Source organism: Rhamphochromis sp. 'chilingali' (assembly GCF_963969265.1).
Source record: "Rhamphochromis sp. 'chilingali' genome assembly, chromosome: 14".
NCBI classification, from domain to species: Eukaryota; Metazoa; Chordata; class Actinopteri; order Cichliformes; family Cichlidae; genus Rhamphochromis; species Rhamphochromis sp. 'chilingali'.
Genome location: NC_137941.1, coordinates 672218 through 693114, shown reverse-complemented (window position 1 = coordinate 693114; position 20897 = coordinate 672218). Strand labels below are relative to the sequence as shown.

General features: G+C 44.6%; 1 protein-coding gene across 3 annotated transcripts in view; it reads right to left on the bottom strand.

The window, feature by feature from the left end:
* Positions 1-5687: 5687 nt before the first annotated feature.
* The window catches only part of mylka (myosin, light chain kinase a), a 53336-nt gene continuing 38126 nt past the window's right edge, over positions 5688-20897 (bottom strand). For 2 of the 3 annotated variants that reach the window (XM_080902949.1, XM_080902951.1), the window contains 16 exons: positions 18371-18418; positions 15475-15602; positions 15215-15371; positions 14914-15104; positions 14720-14834; positions 13545-13577; positions 13334-13424; positions 13055-13258; positions 11419-11636; positions 11180-11303; positions 10937-11089; positions 10647-10770; positions 10153-10243; positions 9599-9727; positions 9362-9474; positions 5688-8673 (listed from right to left, as the gene is read on the bottom strand). In XM_080902949.1, the coding sequence (XP_080759075.1) occupies positions 8545-8673; positions 9362-9474; positions 9599-9727; positions 10153-10243; positions 10647-10770; positions 10937-11089; positions 11180-11303; positions 11419-11636; positions 13055-13258; positions 13334-13424; positions 13545-13577; positions 14720-14834; positions 14914-15104; positions 15215-15371; positions 15475-15602; positions 18371-18418 (2048 nt within the window). In that variant the 3' untranslated portion in view covers positions 5688-8544. The remainder of the gene's footprint in view (positions 8674-9361; positions 9475-9598; positions 9728-10152; positions 10244-10646; positions 10771-10936; positions 11090-11179; positions 11304-11418; positions 11637-13054; positions 13259-13333; positions 13425-13544; positions 13578-14719; positions 14835-14913; positions 15105-15214; positions 15372-15474; positions 15603-18370; positions 18419-20897) is intronic. The other variant, XM_080902950.1, reaches the window with a different exon arrangement.

Below are 20897 nucleotides of genomic sequence, written 5' to 3'. Positions count from 1 at the left end.
ATCTGCAAACTTTAGGAGTTTGACAGCCGAGTTCTTGGAGGTGCAGTCGTTAGTGTAGAGGGAGAACAGTAGTGGTGAGAGGACACATCCTTGAGGGGCACCAATACTGAGGGACCGGGTTACAGAGGTGATCTCCCCCAGCCTCACTTGTTGCTTTCTGTCTGTCAGGAAGCTGGTGATCCACTGACAGGTAGCTGGTGACACGATGAGCTGGGAGAGTTTGGAGGAGAGAAGTTCAGGCACAATGGTGTTAAAAGCCGAACTAAAGTCCACAAACAGGACCCTGGCATAAGTTCCCGGGCGGTCGAGGTGTTGCAGGATGTAATGCAGCCCCATGTTCACTGCATCATCCACCGACCTGTTTGCCCGGTAGGCAAACTGCAGAGGGTCCAGCGGGTGGCTTTCAGATGGACTAGCACCAGTCGTTCGAAGGATTTCATGACCACAGACGTCAAGGCGACAGGTCTGTAGTCATTCAGTCCTGTGATGGTGGGTTTCTTGGGAACAGGGATGATGGTGGAGCATTTGAAGCAGGAGGGAACTTCACACAGCTCCAGGGATCTGTTGAAGATGCGAGTAAAGATGGGAGCCAGCTGTTCAGCACAGGTTTTGAGGCAGGAGGGTGAGACGCCGTCTGGTCCGGGGGCTTTCCTGGGCTTCTGTTTCTGGAATAGTCGGCTCACATCCTGAGTGTGTATTCTTAGTTTCAGGGAGGAGGAAAGGGGGGTGAGAGGTGTGGTGGAGGTCGTTGGGTCTGGATTGGGGAGCGTGGGGGTGGTCGTTGAGTCTGGATTGGGGAAGGGGAGGGTGAAGGGGGGAGAGGTGGAAGGTGTGTTGGGGGTCAATGTCTGAAGCAATGTCCCTGGGAGGGGAGGGTGGGGCATGGGAGTCTGTCCGTCTCAAACTTGCAGTAGAAAGTGTTCAACTCGTTGGCCAGGTCTTTGTTTGCTTCAATAGTGGGTGGGGGGCGTCTGTAGCTGGTGATTTCCTGCAGGGCCCTCCACACTGACGCAGGGTCGTTGGCTGAGAGCCGTTCTTCCAGCTTCTGGGAGTAGATGCTTTTAGCTGCTTTGATCTCCTTGGTCAGTGTGTTCCTGGCTTGCTTGTACAGGGCCCTGTCACCACTTCTGTAGGCATCCTCCTTGGCCTTACGAAGATGTTGGAGTTTAGGAGTGAACCATGGTTTATTGTTGTTGTATGTGCACACACACGTGTGTTTGTTGGCACACACACGTCTTCACAGAAACTGATGTTTTGATGTCCGTGAGCTCATCCAGGTTCTCAGATGCAGCTTCAAAAACAGTCCAATCAGTGGAGTCAAAACAGTCCTGCAGTTCCTATGACCCCCTATGAGCAAGCACTTTGGCGACAGTGGGAAGGAAAAACTCCCTTTTAACAGGAAGAAACCTCCGGCAGAACCAGGCTCAGGGAGGGGCGGGGCCATCTGCTGTGACTGGTTGGGGTGAGAGAAGGAAGACAGGATAAAGACATGCTGTGGAAGAGAGACAGAGGTTAATAACAGATATGATTCAATGCAGAGAGGTCTGTTAGCACATAGTGAGTGAAGAAGAAACACCCAATGCATCATGGGAATCAGCAGCCTACACCTATTGCAGCATAAGGGAGGGTCCAGCCCTAACTAAATGCTTTAGCAAAAAGGAAAGTTTGAAGCCTAATCTTAGAAGTAGAGATAGTGTCTGTCTCCCCTTCACCAAACTGGAGCTCAGCCTTCCTGGACAGTCTGCTCGTACGGTGACCTTCATATAAAGCTAGCAGTCAGCTAGCAGCTACATCCACCTGTGAGTCAAAGAGAGTCTTAATACTATTTAAACAGGTGAGTTGTAAAACGGCAAAGCTGCTGTGAAAGTGAAACTTATCTACACAGACCAAACAGTTTGTGTATCAGGCTGTAAAAATGTTTAGTTCTCCTGTAAAATTTTAACATGGGAGTCTATGGGGACTGATTCACTGCTGCCTCTGGTGGACGTCAGAGGAACTGCAGTTGATGCTTTTTCCTGTGCAATAGACTACTTGCACAATCACTTCCATGTTCTACTGGTCCTGCACAACTGTTTCTGGTGTGGTTAAACAATGGCGACGTTGTCCACCTGCTGCCTACAAGAGTTCCCAAAATTGAACATCACTAATCTTTATTAGATTAACAGGGTGACGATAACCCCCACCAGCAAATTAGATAAAGCATTTAAATTATGTGCTGCATCACACTGTGTATACACAACTATGAAGGTAAGAAAATAGAAATTACCTGACAAAGTAACGTTATGTTACTCCTCTATGTACTTATATTACATATTTTCTTAGTGTTTTATGTTGTCTTGAACTATAGCTGGACTTTTCTTAACTAATGTCACTCTTGTTGTTAGACACCTTTAAAGTAGCAATAATGCGGCTCACTGTGGACTGGTGTATGTTGAATCAATGTGCCAGATCCTGCTCCTTCAAACTAACTGACAGGAAAACCAGGAGAAGAAAGACCTTGATGATTGGCTGTAGCAGCTGCCTCTGGAAGGTTAAAACAAAGGGAAACTGTTACTTTTAATCTAGGAACTAGTAACATTATGCTACTTTCCCTAAATGTTTTGTAATGGTTATGCATACCATACTGTACCATGGGCTAAACAATGAGCTGCTGTAGTACACAGGTGAATGTATGTAAATGATGATGAGGAGGTTTCTTCCTGTTAAAAGGGAGTTTTTCCTTCCCACTGTCGCCAAAGTGCTGCTCATAGGGGGTCATATGATTGTTGGGTTTTTCTCTGTTTTCTTTGTATTTTTGTAGGGTTACAAGACCTTACAATGATTTGGTGCTATATAAGTAAAATTAAATTAAATTGAATCTTTTAAAGGCCCATGGTCCTTCAATCGTGCCTCTAAAAATATGAATAATAAAAAATACTAACTGAAAGTAATTTGAGCTAAACTGATAGTGAAAAATTTTAAACCAAAACTATGTTGAAATAAGGAATAAAACACTTTGGGAACTAAGCAAACTCAAAGTTAACCTAAATTTAACATTAAAATGTGAGAAATGCAAATGTGTCTGAAAAAGTTCAGATTTATTCTGTGGCTTCGTCAGCGTAAGGGAACAGCTGGAGTCATCGTCAGCTCAGAGCACTGAGCACAAAACAAAGTCAACGAACATCTGCTGAACTTTACCAGTTTGAGTTTAAACTACAATAGACGGTGTGTGCGTGTGTGTGCGTGCGTGTGTGTGCGTGTGCGCGTGCGAGCGAGCGTGTGTGCGCGCGTGCGTGTGCGCGCGCGTGTGTGCGTGTGTGTGCGTGCGTGTGTGTGTGTTTTGGCTGCTGGTCAGTGTTTGTCACAGTTAATGAGGTCACCTGAGAGCACCTGGTTAATGGCCTCTCATTAGGAGCAGCAGCTCGTTAGTCCGTCTCTCAGGACAAACTGCAGCACAAACAGTTACATCATCATCTGATGTTTATACCTCTTTGACCTCTGACCTTCCCTCTCCTGGGCTCACAGGTACACATGGCAAGTAGATCCATTCAATACAAAAACAAACAGCATTTTTTCATCTAATACTTTATTGTTTCGTGATCATGTTTGACAGTAATAAATGATAAAAATCGATTTTGTGTCTGATCTTGTATCTGAGGAACATCTCTGTAGATACAGATCTCTATCTGTCTTCATAGAGACGTCTGACATGTTGTCCACTTGTCCACAGCTCCCCTGTCCCTCAGAGTCCTTTCTGCACTCGCCAGTCAGACCGTTTACTGTTCTGTTATTATTAGAAAAGGAAAAGTGCAAGTATTTAAATTATTATTAAAACTCTTTGGTGATATCTGAAGTTTTGCACATGAGATTTCAATTTCATAATCTTTGAAATGTTTCTTCACCTTAAGTGCAGCCCTAAAGACTCCCAGAAGCACTCTGAGCTCCATCAGACAGGACCATGGTGAGATGGTGGCACTTTATGGTCATTCTGGAAAGTGTGAAGCCTCATCTTAAATACTCTAGGAACAACAAGTAAGTAAGATTTTTAGGGCTGAGTAAAACAATTTTAGTTTTATCAGAAGTTGGAAGCAAATAAACCATTCCTCTGCAGATGATCTGTTAGCTGTTTGACAACTACTCTTTCAAGGATGTTTGATATGAAAGGAAGGTTGGAGATTGGCCTATAATTAGCTAAGACTGCTGGGTCTAGAGATGCTTTTTGAGTAAAGGTTTAACTACAGCCAGCTTGAAGGCCTGTGGTACATAGCCGATCATTAGAGATAGGTTGATCATATTTAAGATCGAAGCATTAATTAATGGCAGGACTTCTTTGAGCAGTTTTGTAGGAATGGGGTCTAAAAGACACGTTGATGGTTTGGAGGAAGTAATTATTGAAGTTAACTCAGAAAGATCAATTGGAGAAAAAGAGTCTAACTTAACATCAGTGGTACTAAGAGTAGCTGTAGATAATATTACATCTGTGGGATGATTATTGGTAATTTTTTCTCTAATGATAAAAATTTTATTTGTGAAGAAGTTCATGAAGTCATTACTGGTTAACGTTAAAGGGATGGTTGGCTCAACAGAGCTCTGACTGTTTGTCAGCCTGGCTAAAGAGCTGAAGAGAAACCTGGGGTTGTTCTTATTTTCTTCAATCAGTGATGAATAGTAAGATGTTCTGGCTTTGCGGAGGGCTTTCTTATAAAGCAGCAAACTATTTCTCCAGGCTAAATGATGATCCTCTAAATTTGTGACACGCCATTTCCTCTCCAGATTACGAGTCATCTGCTTTAGGCTACGTGTTTGAGAATTATACCACGGAGTCAGGTACTTCTGATTAGAGACCTTAGTTTTCACAGGAGCTACAGTATCCAGAGTCGTACGTAGTGAGGAGGTGAAATTATTAACAAGATAATCGACCTCTGTTGGAGCAGTGTCCAGATAGCTGCTCTGCTCTGTGTTGGTACAGGGCATTGAAGATGATAACAGTGGGGGGATTATATTCTTAAACTTGGTTACAGTTTGGCTGATGGACTCATTTTGTTAGGCCGGTCACTGCAGTGAACATTCAGCACTGTTCCAAGTTTTCTCTGTGTGGATATCGGCTCTCGCTGTGGTTCTCTGGAGTCCCACAGCCTCAGAAATGTCTCTAACTTTTTCCAGACTGATCGATGTCACTGACTTTGTTCCTCATCACATGATGTGCTGAGATCTTTGTCACACAGGTCTTGCAGTCATCAGGCTTTGGTGTAACACTGATCTCAAGATTTTCCCAAAAAACTCGAGCTCATTCATGAGGGGTAGCGATAGCTCAGTAGGCAGAGTGGTCGCTAGAATAGGAAGGTCGGTGGTTCCACCGAACGGCTACCCTGAGGTACCCTTGACTAAGGTACCGCCTCTACACACCACCCACTGCTTCACTGAGTGAGTGGGTTAAATGCAGAGGACGAAATATCCCACGTGTGGGACTCTAAAGGTTTGGAGATAAAAAAGATTTATTCAGAGACTCTGAATCAATCTTCTATGTGACGTGTTCTGTTAAAAGGTTTGGAAAGTGTTCATGCTTTAAACTGTTTTATTTCTGTCTATATGTGCAGATATTTAAAATGTCTTACAGACTCTCGCCTGTATCCATGGAAAGAAACAGTTTTTAATGCAACAACAAAAGTCTTAACCCTGAACAAATCACAACAACCTGGTTTTGTGATAAAGATTTATTTGGTATCTGTGAGTAACTACAGTCGTAGTGTTCTCATACATGTCATCTGCAGTTCATCAAACTGATATATATTTATAAAAATTAGAGAAATATAATCTACATACATCTAATACAAAAACAATCAGCCTAAGAGTGAAGTCACTGCTGGTCTGAGGTGAGGAGGGTTTAATAACCGTGAACAACATTAAGTGCAGGCGACACCTTTAAGAAGACAGATGCTCGAAAGATAATAATAACAAATCTGTGCATTAAATAATCTAAAAATAAAACATTCTGGAAACAAACCACCAAACACACGAACAGGTCAAAACATCATCGAGACAAAATCACACACAAACACACCGGTGACTTTTCAAAACACGTCTTTGGTTTCAGACTGAAACTTAACGAGGCCGTAAAGCTTAAAGAAGTGGATTCACCAACAAGCAAACAGCTGGAATGTGCAACAAAAGTCACGACTTTGACGCAGAGGCACGAAGATCAGCCGGAGACGGCACCGCGTGCTCACGCGCGTTTATCTGCTGGCTGCTGTCAGGACTGTGCTGCACAATCAAGCCTCGGCAGGTCGGAAAGATATTTCCATCTTTAAGGCGTCTCTGATGTAGACTCTTTCATTATGTTACTAATCAGAATACTTTATGAGTGTAGAGATCTTTAACTGTTGCAGATGGAAACAACAAATTTGTAGAAATATTTATATAATCTCATTTTGGCTGAGCTTACAATGCGTGGAGATGCATCTGGTCCAAAATCCTGCATTCAGGCAAAAATATGAACATTTACAGGATAAAATGTTTTATTGTGACATAGTGAGATAAGTACGATTATATCTGCAGCTCATGAAAAAAGGCTCAAATCTTAAATTGTAAAAAATCAGATTACTGTTGAACTTATGGTTCGATCTTCTCTCATCTGTAGGACTAAATGTTGCTTTCATTGGTCGACACCGAGGTAAAATCCTCTCAGCTCGCCGAAGCTCGCAGCAGGTTTTGTCCCTCGGTATGACAGACGTCAGCAGATAAAAAAATCACTCCGGCTGCTGTTCAGAGTGACGAGGCTCTGAGGCTCGCAGCGTAAGGCCGAGTCGATTTGAGCCCCCTGATGTCTTTTGTTGAAGCCGGCTGTCAAAGTGCTCAAACAGAAGAAAAGAGCCGAGCTGACAGATTCAGCGTTTCCCAGCTGAACGCATCGGCATCCTCAGCCTCTTACTCACAGAGCTGCTCACGTCAGTGTCGAGGCATCTAATGACACAACTGAAGGACTTCATTACCCAGAAATCCTGTGGGGCAAAGTGTTTACTGAGCTCCAATTAAGTATGAAAAAGTGGACCTTTTCTACTCGTTCCCAGCTCTGTATGATCTGCAAGACTCACAGTTCATAATAATCCTTCTTTAGCTTACACTGGGCTGCGGCGCAGCTCTGTCACCTGCTGTTTCTTTAAGGCCTCCCTTCCTAAAAGCACTTCTGATTGGCTAACGTCTGGAAGCCTGCAGAGGGGCAGCTGTGTATTGAAATGAGTGATGAGATCACCTCAGTGTGGCGGCAGAAAAAAGGACATTGGTTTGTGAACCAGAGCACGCTGAAGTGTTTTTACACGCCTGATGGTCACAAAAAACCGAGGAGGTCCTCTTTAACACGGATGATTGATCAGTATCATTTTGGCTTCAGCTTCAGCACCAACACGATAAATGACTTCTTGCCTTCAGCTGTCATGCACCAGCAGCTTTTATTCACAGTTCGCCCTCCACTGTGGTGCAGCTCTGTGAGTATTCGGCTCATCTCCGCCTTCCTGCTCTCCACCAACTGCCTCATCTTCTCCCTCCCTTGGACTCCCACAGGGAGTGGGTCTCACATGCACGACCTCATGGTTGACTTCAGCTGCAGGAACTAGAGCTGCCACGAGTCTTTAAAATATACGCGTGTTTATAAGGACGGGGATTAGAACGCACTCTTGGTCGACGTTTGTGTCAAACAGAGCTGAAACACAGTCCAGGCTTTCTGGCCGTATTCTCACAAATTATTTAGGAAACTGTGAATAATTGTAGCAAACGTCACTGGCAGAGTGTTGCAGTGACACAGCTGCTGTGTGGCAGCGAGCATCATGTTTCTGCCTGACGAACAGCAAGAAACCACCACTGTGTGTGTGTGTGTGTGTGGCAATCATCAAACATGAAATCATTTCTCAGAGCAGACAGGAAATCACAGGCATGAGTCCATGTATGCTGAGAGGGCGGAGCCTGTGTTCTGCCTGTCTGAAGGAGGTGTGGTTTAGCACAATGTGGTGCGAGGCTGAAGTGGGCAGTTTGAAAAGTATCAACATTCAGTGAGTGTTTACCACAAAGTTCGTATATGGGTCCCCACACGGATCAATAAGCCACACCCACACAGATTTAACATCCTGAGCCCGATAAAAATATATAATGTGACATCAGAAACACGTGCAGCGTAAGAACCACGCTGATTATTTAGCGTTAGATATTTTTAACGCTCAGGACATTAAATCACTTCATCCATTTACTCCAATGATCCCAGGAGGCTGAAACGTTAAGATCACGACTCATTACTAAAAAAAACAGAAACACAACAAAGCCTCATTAAAAATCTAACCTGGCTGCAGCTCTGCACATGCTCAGTGCTTCAAACCTAAGTGCTGCCCTGCTCACTAAAAACCAAACGCGAAACCTTCTGCATGTGAGGACAGGTGTGGCAAATATTCCCCACCTGTCCTCCAATCAGAACCTTCTCTGTGGGTAAGTTTCCTGCTCAGGTCCAACAGGTTGAGTGGGAGAGATTGTTGCTCATTGTTGCCTCCTCCTCTCCCTGTGGGAGTCCAGACAGTCGCTCCATTACTCCTCCTCTTCTTCCTCCTCCTCCTCTCCAGCCATCACCTCCACCAGCAGCTCGGCTGTGCAGGTCGCCTCCCCCAGACTGTTAACGGCCTTCACTGTGTACTTGGCATCATCGTCTCCTGAGACCTGCAGATTTATACGACAGATATGAATCACATGCTACCTTAATTATAACCTATCACATTAATTCTGCTTCGTGTTTCATGTTAAATGATTTCACTTAAAGACAAAACAGAAGAAAAGTGAGATTTTCAGTATCATCAATATGACGATGCAGATGATGTCAGCATGTTTCTGTCTTATGTTGTATTCTAAGAGACACTTAAAGGTTTTAATTGCTTTAAATTACATCAGATTTAAGTGAAATAACATCAAATTTCAACAAGACTGCTGATAATTATAAAATATAAAAGGTTGGGCCAGTAAAACTAAAACCTGGGGCAGTAAGGTTAGACACTGAATTATTACTGATATTAATGTCTTCACCATGATGATGTGTTGTTTTCATCAAAGCACAGGACAAACTCCACAGTCCTCATCTGCTCGCTGTCCTTCGTTGCAGCCGCCACAAACTCACTCATTCCCATGCAAGCTTAAAATGAAGGTATGCACACGTGCAGAAAAACACGTGACCTCTGCCTCATCCAGCAGATCCAGTCCTACAGTTACACGGTGGACGGTATAATCCGCAGAATACTCGATAACTAACTAACACCAGGCCCAGTCCATACTTAGACTGAAGTCAGTATATCTGTATATCACCAATCTAATGCATTTCAGTACAAAGCTGCCTAAGGTTTACATGACCTCTGACCTCTGAAATGACTAGGCTGCAGTTTCCTTCCTCATCGTAGTCGATCTGGAAGTGTCGGGTCTCTTTGATGGGCTGGTCGTCTTTGTACCACACCACCTCTGGATCAGGATAACCTGCAACAGCAACCGTTTCTTTATTAAAAACCACGTTTGCACAGTCGTTACTAGAAGGAAGAATCATTAAGACGAATGCTTAATCAGACCCTCCATCAGGTTTGGGCTACAAACATCGTTGTACCTTCTATCTTGCAGTCAAAGCGAGCAGCGCTGCCCTCCACCACCTCCACGTCTTTGATGACAGTGCTGAACGTCGGCTTACACTCGGTTTTCTGCTCGTACTCTAAACACTCCAGGAACTGGTTATCCTCTGAAAACACACACATGCTAGTTTCACATCTTAGTGAGGACATTCAGTTGACATAATGCTTTCCCAGCCCCTTACCATAAAAATGAAAGCCTGACCTTTAACCTAAACATAACCTAACTGTAACTTTAAAACAACCTCAAGGTTTGTGGGGACCAGCATTTGGACCCCAAAAGTGACTGTTGGTCCCTACCCCATGCCAATTTGTGGTACCCACAATCACATTTAAACACACAATCCTTCATCAAGGGCATAAATACTGTGTCTGTGGACAGACTGTGACACAGACACGTAAAGAGCCTGTAGAGAGGAGCAGGAACCTCAGACTGAAGGTCTGAACAGTAGACATGGGCAGGCCTGTGTAACTGTTGGCAGTCTGTCCTCGACTGGCACAGAACTGATGCTGCTTTCTGTTCTGGTCTTTCTACCTTCAGTGGGGGAGCCTTTCTTGGCGCTGACTCCAGCCATCATGGCCATGGATGACAATCTGCCGATGGCTCGAACAGCGTGACCCGTTTTCTACGAAGAAGAAGAAGAAAGATTCGCAACACAAATACAAAGACAGATGCAGCGACTGAGGCTATCGGTCTAACTACCAGTGACAAAAACATAAAAACATCTATTTGGAAATATTTTGGCTGGAAAAGGGCAACAAATGGGAAAATGAAGGACTTTCATGAACATCACCCCAAACAAAAATGAGTTGTACATGAACGGAGACCTCTGCACTTCCACGCTACGACACTTTGACCACACAACGCCAAATCTCACTCTATGATGCACGATGTCTGTCTGTGTCTGTGAACAAGCACGTCCAGTGGAAACGTGCGTGCATTCTCCGCATGGTCACTTATACTGATTTGTGAATAAATATATCTTTGTCCTGTGAGACTCTTGGGTCTCTGTCTGTCCTCGTGTTTACCTGCCACTTCCTCCTCAGGATGTACTTCTTCATCCTCTCCTTGGAGAGCTTCTTGGCCTTCATGGTGTTCGTGTCCTGTTTCAGCCAGGGGTGTTCGAAACACTGCGCGCAGGACAGCCGAGCCCTGGAGATGGATCGGAAACACTTTACATGAGCTAGACTTCAGGATTATTTATACTGGCACACTTTCTCCTACATAACACTTTCAGCTCCTGGTTCTCAGTTTTTCCAGCACAGTGTACCTACTAATATGGTTTCATGTAACACACTGATGATACACTAGGTCTTACTTCATGTCTTTTTTCAGCAGTTTGGTAATGAAGTCTTTGGCATTGTCAGAAATTTCATCGAAGGCTTCGTCCTCAAAGTCCCAGGTGGCTGAGGTCACATTGGACAGAGTCTCGTTGTCATTGTCGCCCATAAAGGGAGACAGACCGCTCAGCCTGAGAGGACAAACCCACGACAATGTCAGCCAAACTAAATCAAGCCAAAACAAAGCGTGCACAGATTGTAGCAGGCAGCTCTGCACTAACAGTATATAACAGATGACTCCTATGCTCCACATGTCGGTGGGATAGCTGATGGGTTCGTAGTTGATGACCTCTGGAGCCACAAACTCTGGAGTCCCGAACAAAACCTTCAGAGTTCCTGCGTTTTCTGTGGGAGGAAGCATCGGCCGTGTGATCACAGACAAACTGTTTATCTGCCGGACTGTCATTCCACACCCGCCTAACAGAACTCAATGAAAATCAGCGATTAAGTTTAAGGTTACCTAGCCGTCTGGCGAGGCCGAAGTCAATGAGTTTGATTTTGCTGCCAGTCTTGTTGATGCACATGATGTTCTCTGGTTTGAGGTCAAGGTGCACGATGCCCTGTTTGTGGATGAAGTTGACCCCATCAATGATCTGCAGCATGTATTTGATCACCTCTCTCTCAGTCAGCTCAAAGTCTTCATCGATGATCCGCTCAAACAGCTCCCCGCCTGAGATCCTGTAGACAAAGCAAGGGAGGAGGTCTTTGCTTAAATTACAACAGAACACATGGTGTTAAGTTATTTATCATTTCAAACCTTGTTTTATTTGTCAGTACGTTGCAATACAATCCAAAAAAGTTGCTTTCATTCGTCTGGATGAAGCGTTTATAGTGGGAGAAATGTTTTGTCACTCACCCAAGTGACAGGTGAGTCCTTACCTGGACGACTGAGCATGCATCAAGACATCCACACAGGTATACAGCTGCAGAAACACTGACCCCACAGGCAAAGATATTAGAGTTTTAATGCGCTGCTCTGTAACTGTGGACAGAAAGCCTCTGATGTCTTCTCTTTGCTTCTGGGAGGAACTAAACCAGACTGATGTTAAAATAAACCTAAAGCACCTCAACATCTAAATTTGACTTAATAACTGTAACAGCTTTGACATCATTTATTTCTCAGAAGTTTTACTTTATTTAATCACAGTAAACTGAATATATTTACATTAAAAATAAAGAACTAAATCCAGAGATATTAAACATGGTCCAAAAGCTCGATCTTTCTGTCTACAGCAGGGGTGGGCAGCTCCAGGCCTGGAGGGCCGGTGTCCTGCAGGTGGTCCTTGATCCAACACAGCGGATTCAAACGGCTAAATGACCTCCTCAACATGTCGTGAAGTTCTCCAGAGGCCTGGGAATGAACTAATGATTTGATTCAGGTGTGTTGACACAGGGTGATGTCTAAAACCTGCAGGACACCGGCCCTCGAGGCCTGGAGTTGCCTACCCCTGGTCTACAGCCTTTAACAGCGCCACCGTGTGGACATGTATGAAAGATGTTTTTCTTTTCTTGAGGGTTAGAAGACAAAACCATATTTCTGTAATGAGGCTGTCGCAGTAATGAAGCTGCTGAGGAAACGTTATCAGATCTCAGAGGGCGGATAAAAAACAAAACCTGACGGTAAATGTCTCGTTTCCTGCGCTCCATCAGTTCGGATCATGGCAGCAGATAGTCGCTGTTTACTTCATTTAGATTGTTTATCTGAGGAAACATTCTGTAATAAACACTGAACGTTTCCCGTGATTACGACAAATTATGAAGCCCACTACAAATTAGACACTTATGGAAGAGTTCAGCTGGAAATTTCAGCAGCTGAACAGTTTTACGAGAAAACAAAAAGTTTGGTGCCGCTGCTTCATCAGATCTAAAATCAACAGAGGAAATAGCTGCCCTCAAATCCCTCTCATGTCTGCTCACAAACTTATTTTCTGATACTTTGTGAAGCCAAAACATCTCAAGTCCGTTTACAGACCGGTCATGTTTTAAATCTATGAACCGAACAGACATTTACTGCTTCCATCCATCAGAGGCTGAGCTCATCTGTGACTCCTCACGGCCAGCTGCAGTCATGTAAGGAGATGTGATGGATCACTTACATCTCCAGCACCATGACGATGTCGGACTTGCCCTCGAAGGCGTCGACACACTGGACCAGTTTGGGGTGATGGAGGCTGTTCATGATGCCGATCTCCTGCCGGACGTTGTCCTTCTCCTTTGCAGAGTAGGCTTTGATGAACTTTCCGGCCCAAACCTTCTTTGTAGACTTCTCCACCAGCTTGAAGACCTGACCGAACTTCCCCCTTCCATGCAAACAACACTGTGAGAATGTCTACAGAGCTTAAGGTGCATGATGGGAAATGTGAGCGCAGACTTACGTTCCCAGCCTCTCCTCCACGTCGTACAGGTCCTTCACCTTTATGTCTGTTCTGATGGTAACATCTCTGTACTCCGGCTCTTTCTCTGAGTCTGACACACAGGCAACACACAGAGGTCAGAGGTCACAGACACGGGAGGACTGAAGATGTGTGAATGCTGTGTGAAGGTTAACGAACATCCGTGTGGGTATACAGTTAGTCAGTGTCATACCTTCATCCTCCTCCTCTGGCTCCTCTTGGTTTTCTGTTGGACGAAGCAGAGTTAGTTCAGTCAGTCTGGTTAGTTCATTCCTGATCACTGAGATGCAGTTTAGTTTGATTGGTTTAGTTGGTTCTGGTTTAGTTACAGGTGAACAGCTGGAGGTAGTGGTGGACCAGGTCTTTCGTTAGGAATCATCATGGAGCAGCAGACGTGATGAAATCAGACCAAATGTTAAGTTTTTTTAAATCACGACCCTCTCGTTCATCTTCTACCTCAGCAGCTCATGATTATGAAGCTTAGCTCAAGGGCACTACCGAGACTTTAGTGGCCTAAAACCAGCAACCACTTAAGTCAGGAACTGGGGTGAGATGATCATGACCACCTAGACCAACAGAAACTCCAAATCTATGATGAGTGACCCGACCAATGACCGGAACATTTGCCCAGGAAACAGTAGATCAGGATTATTTATGCAAGTATATAAACATAACATGTACCACCTGTCAAACTGGGTGTTTGTTACACCAGTGAGGCGCTCCTGTCACTTACAAAGCATCCTGCATCATGTTTCTGTTGTTAACAGTGAGATTTGACTCATCCTCCCATTTATCAGATTCCTAAACTTGTGCATTAACATAAACTCAGATTAACTGAGCACAGCAGGTCTGTTTCACTGGACATGAATTTGTAGCAGCTTCCCAATCTCTACAAAGCAGCAGTGGTTCCCAGTACCCACTGGCCTCCCTTCATAACATCCATTTGGAACCAAATGAAGAGAAAACTCGTCTCGGGGTCCATCACTCCAGCTTAAAGACAGCTTTATGCATCCAGATGTTTTGGTGTGAGCTGCACAGTTCTGTAGCTACGAGCTGTCTTCTCTTCAATGTAATGATTTCTGGTGCTCAAAGCATCAAACATTTATTTAAAGAACTGAGCAGGAAGCTTTCAGAAATCCTGAACCGCTTCCTTAAAACATGCAGTGAGCTTGGCTAAGGAAGATGTTTATGCTTACATCCCACCACAAGCCTCTCATCATGGACACGTCCTTGACTCATTCGTTTGGCAGACGTAGTTTGGCAGATAGAAAGTAGTTGTTGTGTTGATGTGTGATGAATGATCCCTGTAACCATGAGGACTTCAAGAAAGTTCTACATGCATCACCAACAACTCAAGGAACAACTCACCATCAGTGTCCACCAGTCCGACAGTCACAGGTTCAGATTCGGCGCTCGGCTCTCCGACTCCGTAGATGTTCTCTGCCCGGACACGAAACTTGTACTGCCGATCTGGGAGGAGGTTCTAGAGACAAACAGACACTTTACGACCCTTAAAACAGTCCTTGAACAGTTTCTGAGCCGTGCTGCGAGAGAACACTCACCTGTACGTTGTAGGAGGTGCTATTGCAGGACACCAGGTGTTTCCACTGCTGCTGCACGGAGTCCCAGATCTCCAGTTTATAGGACTGCACGGCGCTACCTCCATCGTAGGTCGGCCCGTACCACGACAGCGTCAGGCAGGACCGACGGATGTCTGAGGCCGCAGGAACCTTTGCTGGGGGGTCGGGTTTATCTGAGGAGGGGCGGGGATAGATGACGATGAACACAAGCTGAAAATATTAAATTTTGCAGCTGATTCTTTCAGGAATCATTAAACAGGAAGTGCAGACGCTGCTGTCTCACCGACGATGGTGAGGTTGAGGGCGGCCTGTCTGAGGCCGTAGCTGTTCTTCAGCTCGATGGTGTAGCAGCCACAGTGTTCCTGCTGCCCGCTGCCGATGGTCAGCCTGCTGCTGCTGTCGTTACTCTCGATGGAGATGTCATCTGACCCCTCCTGGATCTGAGCCCGAGACCGGAGAGGCAGGAGGACGCTTAGACAAACACTTAGACGTACCATAGCCTCAGCCTTAGTCTGTGTCTGTGTGTGTGTGTGTGTATCTCACCGGTTTCCTGAACTTCAGCCAGGTGCAGGTGATGGGCGGAGCTCCAGAAAACTTGCAAAGGATCTCCACTTTCTCCCCCGCCAGAATCTTCATGTCCTCAGGGAACTGCAGGATCTGAGGAGGCAGAGCTACACACACATATCAATAATCTATAATCAATAACAGGAGTCCTGCATTAGAGACCTTTAATAATAATTAAATAATAATTCCTTTAATAATAGTGTGGGAACTGACTGTGATCAATACTCAGTCGTGGAAAGAGGAAGAACAAAGTCGTCACCAGACTCCATGTTCTTTCTATTTAATCTGACAGGAGCTGAATGAAATCAGCAATCAAAGCAACTTCTGAATGAAAATTTCAGCAACAGCAGTTTTACCATCATCACATTGCTCCAAGGCACTTAGGCAGAGTTTAAGGCCAGAACTGCAGCGCCCCCTGCTGTCAGTCAGGCATTAGACTGACTTTGTTATACTTCAAATGCAAAGAAAGAAGTTTTGCCTTCATGACTTTGCAGTTTTTGTACATCTCTTTTTTATTATTGATTGATTGTCTGACTGTCCAGCTCTAAAGTGACACTAAAGGGCCAATCAACCCGCTCTTCCCTGCAGGAATAACAGAGACAGACACTAACACATGGGCTGTGTCCCAATTCAGGGTCTGCAGCCTTCAAGGCCGCATTTTAAGGCCGATTACGTCACAGCGACGGACGAAGGCTGTCCCAATTCAAAGGCTGCTCGAAATGCGGCCCTCAAATGCGTCCTTCATTTCCCTGAATTTTAAGGACGGGCCTGTGAAGCTTTCATGGCCCAACATATCCCAGACTTCATAGCGCGGCGGTGGGTGTAGAGTGAACTTTAAGTAAGTACTGAATATGACGTCACTTATTTATGTGCGAATGTTTAATAACGAAGAACATTAAAACATTGCTGTTGGCCGCATGTCGGCAAAGTTATGTGACATTAGTGACGTTTGTACTAACTTTGTTTTAAAGCCTTTACTTTAAAGTATACGCCGTTCAATAGTCGACCTTAATCTTACAGAGAATCTGATGATTCTGTGGATAATTAAAGTCAGTCATATATCCACAAACACAACAAGCTGAAAGTCAGTGACGCTGCTCGGTTTGCAGTCCTGAACATCACGGCACAAGCAGGATCCACTGCACTGTTAATGTGAGCTGTGTTATATTGCTGCCTCTGCTCGGTGGTGTCGAGCCAAACGCACTTTAACGTGTGTTTGAACGAGCTGACGGTTCACTCGTTAAGCTGAAAGAAAGATGCTTTAATCACAGCAGTCACACATGTGTCCACTGCACCATCTGGAACTCTTCTTGTTTACACTCGTAATAACACAAACACTAAATCCTGCTTCTCTGTGCTGTTGTGTAGCAGTGTGTACACCTGAGACTGTCACCTGTCTGTCTGTCCTGCACTCTCTCTCTGTTTCTTTCTCTCTGATTGTGGAATAAAAGTATGAACATGTGTTTATAAGTTACACTTGTGTTTGAATCCTGCAGCTTATCACACATTTGATTTCCATGTGTGACGACTGCAAGTGTCCAGAGTGAGGACAGACTGAGGGACCCACTGCTGCACATCATCTGTGAGGCTTTGCAGCCCTGATGATCCACCAGGACAAACTCAGCAGTGTGTGAGGAAGAGGAGGAGGAAGAGCCAGCAGCAGCTGACAGATGGAGAGAATAGACAGACTGTTCCCTGTTTGTGAAGGACTGCTAGGAAAGTTTAACTGTCTGTGCTGAATCAGTCTTATTAGGTAATGTTCAAATAATGTGATCATCCCAGTGTTTCCAGTGTGGGAGAAAGTACTCAGAGTACTCAGGGCCTTCAAGCTACACACTATGAAAGGCAGCAACAAGTTTAATGTTCAGAAACCTAAAGTCTGTATCAGCAGCAGAATGGAGCTAAAATAAATGTTGGTTTCAGTTCTATGAAGCTTTGAGTATTTTGGATCAGTAGCTGCTGTGTGTGTTGCATCATATTGCTGTAACTGTTTATATGCTTTATATATTCTGAGCTAAGTTGATCTATAGTGTCACATCATATTCTATAAGGATGTTGTGTGTTTGTAGACTTTCTGCCCAGTTTGACCCATTTAGCAGACGTCAGCCTGTTTAAGGCTCTGATATCTATTCTGTGTGACTTACAGCAGTTATGACATGGTCTGATTTTCTCACCCAATAAAGGAATATTTCATATATCAGTCGACTCTTCATTCTATCAGACACAGTTATCACAGCTCGTACATTTTCCTTTTTACACATGTATGTAAGCATTGAGCCAAATTTAGTAATGACAACATATTAAAAGAACAATATTTGTCTCTTATATATAACACATCTGTATACACACTGTCACAGATACTTGAGTGTCTTTGAGTGAAGATTTATAATTTATAAATATAAATTTATAAATAACAGCAACTTGAATCTTTACTGAAGCTCAGTGTTTGGCACAGAGTTCATGTTCACTGCTGTAATAACTAATAATGATTAATATAATAACTGTAATATTGGCCATATTATATTTACATTACCAAAGTGAGATGACTCAGATAGCTCACATAAAAACAAATGAACAAACGATTTTCTCCTTCATCTCTGTCAAACACAGCTGTATGACACGTTTCCAGCTGTTAGTATCATGGTTGCTAGGCAACCTGGGCAGCGCGACGGAGGCTAGACCGTCCATTTCACAAGCCTCGCACTTTGGCCTTAGCGGTCTTTGAGTACGCGGCCCTTGTGGACCGTTAAGGCTGCAGACCCTGAATTGGGATACAGCCATGTTGTCCAGAAACATGCCCGCCTTTCCCATAATGCACCTGTCTCAGCAGGACCTCCCTGCCTGGTAAACATGATTCACTACAGGTGAGTCTCACCTTGTTTGGGCGGAGTCTTTGGAGTTGGCTTCTTTATTCTGGCTTCACCTGAAACAAGAACACAGCAGACATTCAGACGAGCTGTGATGAGGAAACGTGTGGCTGTCATTTCACAGCAGAATCAGATCTACTGGAAACACAATGACTTATTCATGATGTCTTCTAAGCACCTCAGAGCCTTCTCAAAATCTCTGCAACCATCCAAGCAACGAATATTGTTGTACTGCACAAACTGAGCCCTGGACCAGATGATGCAAAGACCCATGAGGGTGCAACAAATTCAATAACCTCATTATGTTACTCTGGAGCTTCCCAACACCTCTGCAACTTCCACAGCGACCTCTAAAACCTGCCTTAACCTATTAAGACCGCATGACACGTGGACAGAGAATTTCAAGGTCTAAACATCCTTAAAACAGTTCCTGGCAAGTGTTCAAACAACCTTTCACAAAACCACCCCTGAGACCTTTAACAGCCCCCAAAGACCACTCAGACAGGACTACTGACATGTCAGTGCATTTAGAATATTTTTACCACCTCCACAGAAACTAAAATGTGTCGGTAAAACAAGGGGATAGCTAACTCCACGGAGACCATTAAACACATTCCTGGTACTTCTGGGAAATTAGTAACCGTTCTTTCAAGACCTCTAAAACCTCACTAAGGAGCTTTAATGAACTTTAAAATCTCCACCGGACCCTCTCCACGGTCCTCTGGAGCGTCTTTAAGACCTTGGCCAGCTCCAACTTTAAACCCTCCATAAACCGATTCAGGAGCTCTGAAACAAGTGGACAATCTCCTCAGTAATCCTGCAGACTTCCTCTGGAACCTTTAAAAACTCCAGAGAGGCCTCATCAAGTTTCTACCATGAGACCTCTGAAAACAACTGAGCAGACAGAAACACCTCCCTGCACACACTGTGTCACATTATTCTTCCTACCTGCAGAACAGTAAAGCTTCATTAACACTACGTTTCCCATCAGACACTGCACACAGACCTGGTGACACTGTAAGCATCACACTCACAACAAAGATGAAATGATGACACTGAAGTGAGGACATTTACAGAAATGTTCCTCGTTTAGAAAAATCGCACAGACCGAATAAAATATGAACGAAATAAAAACGTGAATGTGCAACAAGCACATCTGAAACTAAGTGAAGAATGTCATGTAAGTACAGACACGGTTTTCCTGACTGCTTCCACACGTGTGTCTCACATCGTCCTGCTTTGTTGTGTTTTTATGGAAGCAGAAGACTCTGTGCGACAGGAAATACACAGCTTATACGAGCCTCTCTGAGTTTGTGTTCGTGAGGCTGTTTGTCTTCTTCTCTTTTAAATGTTTCTGTCATCAGCTGCTTTTCTTTTTTAGTTTAAGGAACTCTGTCCTCACAAAACATCTAGTAGAGGCAGGAGGAGGAGGAGAAGAATGTGAGACAGACGAAGAGCGTCTCTGATGACCGTACATGGACAATCTAAAAATAGTTCCGCTGGATGCAGCAAATAGTTCCTGGAGTTTGTTTTTCTTGAGATGGCTGCAGATGAAGAGGATAGAAGAACCTGTTCACGCTGTCTTCTTTCTTTGTTTCCTCCTTCAGATGTTTAAGACTTTCCGCCTGACCACACCACAAAGTCTGCTGTTACCATCGGTCTGGAGCTCAGGCTCCGTCCTTCCAGCCTCGCTGCTTTGGCTCTGTTTTCCTTTGGAAACACAAACACGAGGATTTTCCAGCACAAAGTTATTTTTGCTCTTGCAGAAACTCGCAAAACAAACTTGAAGCTGCTACAGTCGAAAAAAGCAGCTGCTCGCTTCACGCCCCAAATAAAAATGGTGGATGTCATCAAGTCGCTCATGGCGCTGTGACGTCCTTAACACCGGCCACTCAGGTCCCAGTGACGTAGTGACATCATCAGAAGGTCAGCACTAGTTGCACGCTTGGCTGGTTTTTGTTACTTGTCTGCAGAGAAAACACACACGCACGTGCACGTGCACACACGCATGCACACACACGCACACACACGTGCACACAAGCATACGTTCACACCTGCTTTGGAAGCAGGACGGTTTGTGTTTCCTGTCAGTAAAGCTTTAAAACGAACCGCCTGGTGAGCCGAGCCTCTCTCTGACCGACACTCCGACTTTCACTTTCATGTGTGAAGCTCTGACCTTTGAACCGCAGTGACTGTCTGAGCTGCAGAATCAGACACTGAACCTTAGTAAGAAGCTGATGAATGTGTGCAGGAAACACATTCAGTCTGAGCACTCGACATCAGTGTGTGACCACGCGATGCTTCAGTATGTACAGCGGCCCCTCCCCCGTCTGTCAGCAGGTTAGTATGAGAAAGCTCAAGAATGAGGAAACACAAACAGAAGCTGAGCTCTGAATGTCAAACTGTCCTCACAAAGACAGGCGAGCACAGGTCTGCAGCTTTGATATTAATCAGCTGACGGTCAGAGCTGCACTCTGATTGGCTCCTTGCTCTGTCAGTCACAGGAAGCACTTCTGTTTTTACTTCTGCACTGAA